A 6533-nucleotide genomic window follows, 5' to 3' on the forward strand; every position below is an offset into this window, starting at 1 on the left:
ATACTTCAACTGTTCCCTCTCCATATCCTCTTTTCCCACTCTCTCTGTCCCCCGACTACCACAGTTTGTCTCTCCTTGTTCCCTCTCTGGGGCTGCCTCTGCTTCTGATTTAAACGCGCAGCAGGGGGTGGCTGGTAGAGACTCCCACTGTGAATGATCTCTCTTACTCAGGAAGAGCTGAAGGTCAAACACACTCATGATCAGAACCACAGTATGACACTGAAGAGGTGGAATATAAAGAGTGCAGGGAGGAAAGCCACGGAGGTAAGTTATGTTTTCTCAGCATTGTTTTTTTTAGTGAAGTTCAGTATTCTGTAAACACAACACACAGCTCACAACTGAGGAGCTGAAAGACACAATTTGCCTAGTCTTATAACTTCTACAACATGCACGCATATACAATGAATTAATAAAAAGAAAGCAAGATTTCAACTGTTCAATTTCTCTGTGCACAGAATATTATTAAACTTAATAATGGTGGCGATAACAACAAAACTGTCATCTTCACAACTTTCTGCCTGATTTGTGTTCCTCTCTCTTCTTACAGTAGGCTAATTAGACAGACCCTTGACCAACAACACAAACAGATGAGGAGCAAGCGCATGAACAAGAGAAAATCATCTGTTTCTTTGAATGGAAAACTCCTGGTGCCCAGATGAAGGTTTTTCCTTTTCCTCCTTTGCAATTTTTGTTGGAAGCATTTGCATATTTCAAAATTCCACCAAAGAAAATAGCCCAGGGGCAGAAATGGCTGATCTGCATATTGAAGACTCAACAGAGGGCAAAGAGTGGGAGAGAAAGCGAAAGAGAGAGTCTGTGTAAATGATTTGAACAATATCTAAAATAAACAATAATATAAAATAGCTAACAGTGTCGTGCTTATTATGCTGGATTAATAACAGTGTTCACTACAAGTGAAACAGATGATTTGCTTAGTTGTGAAGCAGTTTTATGGAGAGAGAGAAAGAGAGGGGGGAGAGAGAGAAATGTGCATCATAAGAAGGCCTCTTTACCCAGCTTCCTTCATGAATAACAAATAGAGGACCCAGTGCTGTGACCAGCCAGCACAGCACATGAAAAACATTAGTGCATTCCCTGAGTCTTCTGGTTTTCTTCTCATTGTGCTGTTACGCTGGTTTGTACAGCTTCTCTCCTTTATTGGGTTTTAATGAATACAACTCAACAATACACAAGTTTCATAGACTGTGGAACAAATTACTTATTTTTTTACATTTAGAAGCTGTAAACAGCTTTAATAATTGCTAATAAATCATTTACTAATGCTTAATAGATCAGTTACGATCCATCAATAACGTTTTTGACACATGTAGAAATGTGCTAATTGAAAGTCATTAAAACAGGTTATTACAATAATAAGTCAGCAGTTGTGAATGTGAGGTTTATGCATTTTAACTTATAGCCGTGATATACGTATTTTAAAATAACTTGTTTACTGATGCCTCACAGACCATTAGCATTGTTAAAAATGCACATTTTGAAATATTGGCAAAAATAAGATATCTGTGGCTGTACAGAATCAATGGGTTAAGACAGAAAAATCTTAACTTTTCATAACAAACTAGCATGTATTGTGACATAATATCTATGTTATGATATGATACAGATTTTTGGACTAACTTAATGCTGATGGACTCATCTCACTCATTTGTTATGTGTTCACCTCTGTATGTTGTCCATATAACTTTTGATGAGGCTATATATTTTAAATTCTTAAAACCAAAAAAGTTTTAAGAATTAATGTAATTGTAAAAATGTGTTGGAAATAAAGCATGAAATGTGGGGAACAAACATGAATGACACTACAAACTGAACAGTCAGGTTCATGACAACTTGTGTACATATATCCACCCCTCCATGATCTGTGTATTGAGAGTGATCCTGTATCTGCATTAAAGTGAGTATTGTCCCCTTAATGCAATTTAATCTCTACAAAAGCCTAATAATAATAGTACAAGATATGGTACACACATACTTTTGTTGATAAACCATGTATCATGTTACCATTGCTACAAAATTGTATTAGGCTACTTCTTTCAAACTAAAACACGTCCAAAAATCGGATAAATCTAAATGTAATCTTAGCACATGAGGTAGATTCAACTGATAAAGTTCGTGTTGGAAAAATACATTTTTTATGTCTATTTATCTTTTACCTTTTTGGAGTAGATCCAAGACAAATCCCAAAAGACAGAAATTAGCACATTTAATGGGCTGCACCTGGCTCTCTCTCTTCCAGTCACAAAACTTCATGCGTCTCAGTCGATGCTTCAAGGCCCTCTAAACTGAAGCATTTTCCCGTAACACGTTTATTCAACCGACCATGCAGAAACGGACCCAGCATGGAAACATCCCAACAGAACCGGTTTGTTTTAAGGATGGAAAAATAAAACTGTTGGCTTGTTTTGTGCACCTTCAGCGCCCACCAGTGCGGCCCGTCACGCCACTGTGGCCCTCCTTTACAGTATGAAAAGACGAGTGCGTTAGGATGCAAGACGCGTACAAACCTCCCTGTACCCAAAGCTGACTTGAGTATTACAATAATATATAATATATATAAACGTAAGATGCAAATCATCTTTCCATTGTCATTATGTAAGATGAGAAGTTTTTTTGCAAGATGTCTTACTCCCTTTCAACAGATGATTTATGTTTATCTGAAGGCTACTTTGTGCGTCATTAAAGACACATTATCTGTCTTATCTGGGACTTTTGTAATAGATTTTAGCATATTGTTGCTTTTTTGTCCTGCAGGAAGAACTTCGTGCACCCGAGGCTTGAATGAGACACAGCAGCTCCTCTCTGACTGTGCGTCCAATCAGCGGGTGCTCTGCAGAGCCTTTCTGTTGTAATTGGATGGAGATGGGAGAGGAATACGCAGGTTTAGCACAAGGTAAACACATGCTCGTCTTCTTCGCTCCGTAGAAGACGCGCCGGATAGAGCAGATTAAGTGAGCGAAACTACCGAGAGGACCGGAGAGGCTTTAACGTTTAACGTTATCATTTCATCGCTTTAAATCGTTAAGGGAAATAAGTGAGAGTCAGCTCCTGTTGGCACGGGACAAAGAAGGTGTTTTCCATATCATCTGATCTGTGGATTACGCACGGCGGAGCTCCCGGGACAGAGAAAAGTTATTGTTTTGTTGCACAGGAATGATAAGACACTGTTTTGTCACACAGGTCTCAGTGCAAACAACCTAAGTAATTATCAGCTGAGCCTCTATGGAGTGATTTCCTACTTTTCTATAGACTGAATTTTTTTATGGATTAGAAAAAAAACATTAGACTCTAACAAACCACCAGAATAGAGAATATATCTGAAGATATATGCTTTGGGGGATGGCCACAGCCACCTCGAGTCCATACCTAGCCAGCAGCAGGATTTTGTCAGGCCCGGTCCTTCACTCTGATCGGAGGGTTGGTGGCATGCAGCCGGGCAGCACCGCTGTGACCACGGTGTCTAGTGGATACAGAGGGGACCCTTCAGTAAAGATGGTGCAGAGTGACTTCATGCAGGGAGCCATGGCGAGCAATGGGGGGCACATGCTAAGCCATGCCCACCAGTGGGTGACATCGCTTCCTCACGCAGCAGCCGCAGCAGCCGCGGCCGCGGTGGCAGCAGTCGAGGCCGGCTCTCCGTGGTCCCCAGCTCCCAGCCGCAGGACGTGAAGAGAGGGAGGGAGGACCTCCACACAGGCACCGCTCTGCACCACAGGTCCCCACATCTGGGGCCCCATCAGGCGCACCTGGGAAGTTGGGGAAGCAGCTCCGCGGCACACATCAGCATCACCGAGGGGCAGCAACAACAGCAGCAACAACAGCAGCAGCAACAGCAGCAACAACAACAGTCCCTCATTTATTCTCAGCCCGGCGGGTTTACAGTCAATGGGATGCTCAGCTCGCACGCGGGGCAGAGCCTCATGCACCAGGGGCTGGTGCGAGGGGAATCCCCGGAGCTGGACCACGGAAATCACCGTCATCACCATCACCACCATAACCACCACACGCACCATCACCAGCATCACGGGATGAACCACGAACCACACTCAGACGAGGACACTCCGACGTCTGATGACTTGGAGCATTTCGCCAAACAGTTCAAACAGCGGCGGATCAAGCTGGGTTTCACTCAGGCAGACGTGGGTTTAGCTTTAGGCACCCTGTACGGCAACGTATTCTCACAGACCACCATCTGCAGGTTTGAAGCGCTTCAGCTGAGCTTTAAGAACATGTGCAAATTGAAGCCTCTGCTAAACAAATGGCTGGAGGAGGCCGACTCCACGACCGGGAGCCCAACCAGCATCGATAAGATCGCCACCCAGGGCAGGAAGAGGAAAAAGCGCACATCCATCGAAGTGAGCGTGAAAGGCGCGTTGGAGAGCCACTTCCTCAAGTGTCCAAAACCATCCGCACAGGAGATCAACTCACTGGCGGACAATCTGCAGCTGGAGAAGGAGGTGGTCAGGGTCTGGTTCTGCAACCGCAGGCAGAAAGAGAAGCGCATGACTCCGCCAGGACTGCCACGCTCCCCGGAGGACGCATACTCGCAGGTGGGCAGCATAGGTCCTGACACACCGTCACCCTCCATAGACTGCAAGAGGATGTACAGCGACACGTGAAAATAACTTTGGAACTTTGGATCAAATATTTAAAGTTTCTCTAAATGATGGGATCATTGATGAACTTTTCTTACCGCTCCCCATGTTCGTTGATCCTCATAATTATGTTATCCAGTGTGTATTAATTTCAGAGTAAGAAAAATGTCTACTTTTATGCATACTCTGGTATGGTTCTGCACTACGAGTCAGCCTTCGGGACAGAAAATGAAAAGCTTAACGGAAGTCTGAACATAAAATAATTTAAAGTCTATTAAAGACAATGTTTGTTCGCCGAAAGACCCTACAGAATGGACATTTTATCAATCTGGTGCCAAGAAGTTCAAACAAAACAAGTTATTTCTGTATCTCTGTAGAGTAAAAATAAAAAAAAGTTCGCTCGTAATGCTGCATAGTTGGATGTCCCACAGGCTAGCCTACGTTTTTTATATAAAAGACATTGATTTAATGCGCTTTACTCAGCATTAAGTTGTTTATAATAAGCAATAACTTGCTCTTCCTTTAAACGTTTTTCTCACTTTTGTGTTGTGTGTCAGTGGATTTATGTTGTGACACAGTTTAAAATGGTCAACGAGCGATTTAAAATTATACCAGTATTGTTTTCCTTCATAGGAAATTCTTTTTTTTAAATTAGCAAACATTCCCTTAAGTTTATGTACAAGTAAGTCATGCTGTGTATTTTTTTGTGATGATATGGACTATTTATTTTTCCCTGTGTTTATTTTCATGGGATAGACTAATTATTTAATAAATATGACATAAGAAAAGAATTGTGTTCAGATATCTGAGATGACCATCTTATTGCCTCCTGAGACACACGCACGCACTCACCACCACACACACACACACACACACACACACACACACACACACACACACACACACACACACACACACACACACACAGTTATTTCAGAACATCACAGACAGCCTCATATGTGATGATATGATTTGCCATATAGTAAATTGAATATGTTTGAGTTTTGGAACAATGGTTGATAAGACAAACTATTGGAATACATCTTATGCTGTGTGAAACAGTTATTTTTCACTTTTTTTTTACAGTTTATAGACAAAATGATTAAAAATGAATTGGCAATTTCATCTATACTGTAAGTGATCATTAGTCTTCTTCATTAAGTTTATATGGAATAATCTGTCACTAGCCAAAACAATTTGCCAGTTTTTATGAGTCCTAGTTGTATTGACACTGTTGAAAGTGATAAAACTCATCACATTCGTCTTTTCTTGGGGTTTGCCTCCACATTTGTATGTGCAGTCGAGCCACATACATCCGGTGGCAGTGGAATGCAGCCATATGAGGTCGGCTATCCCAGCTGGCAGTTCACCTTGGCAGCGGTTGTCAAGGTGACAGTGAGATGCGGGGACACAAGGCAGCAGATCCTTTGCCACAGATGATGGATTTGGCAGATAGGCAGCAAGAAGCTCAGGGCGCTGGCTGTGAGAAACAATCTTTGTTCCCTCTCTCTGTCTCTGATCCACACAAACATGACACACAATGCATACGTACATGCAGAAAAATATGCATACATTTACTAGTGTCTCAAATCAAATGTTTCATTCATGATAAAAAATATGGGCGGTAGTCGTAAAAAAAGCAAAGTAGAAGTGGTGGTTGTGGTGAAACTCGCCGGGGGGGAGGGTCAAAAGTCAAAGATCTGCTATTACAGTAGCTGCCAACAAACCTGACAGAACACTGAGAAATAAACACAAACCTGGAAGTTAATGGATTACTGCAATTGTCCCGCTAATTGTAGTTTGAACATTTTTTTTTCTCACTATCTTCTAGAAGCTTCCACATTGATATGGAAGACAAATGTGTAACTGCAACACATTTTGGTAACTCTGTCACATTTTATGTGATTCTTGATTACCGGT

At 42.0% G+C, this 6533-nt stretch overlaps 1 protein-coding gene across 1 annotated transcript; it reads left to right on the forward strand.

Moving 5' to 3' along the window:
• Nucleotides 1-2786: 2786 nt before the first annotated feature.
• Nucleotides 2787-5401, forward strand: pou3f3a (POU class 3 homeobox 3a). Its single transcript, XM_032529222.1, is given in 2 exon segments — nt 2787-3661; nt 3664-5401. Coding segments are annotated over 2 exon segments (1290 nt in total). The 5' UTR covers nt 2787-3345; the 3' UTR covers nt 4638-5401.
• Nucleotides 5402-6533: the final 1132 nt, after the last annotated feature.

Source organism: Etheostoma spectabile, chromosome 11 (assembly GCF_008692095.1).
Source record: "Etheostoma spectabile isolate EspeVRDwgs_2016 chromosome 11, UIUC_Espe_1.0, whole genome shotgun sequence".
NCBI lineage: Eukaryota > Metazoa > Chordata > Actinopteri > Perciformes > Percidae > Etheostoma > Etheostoma spectabile.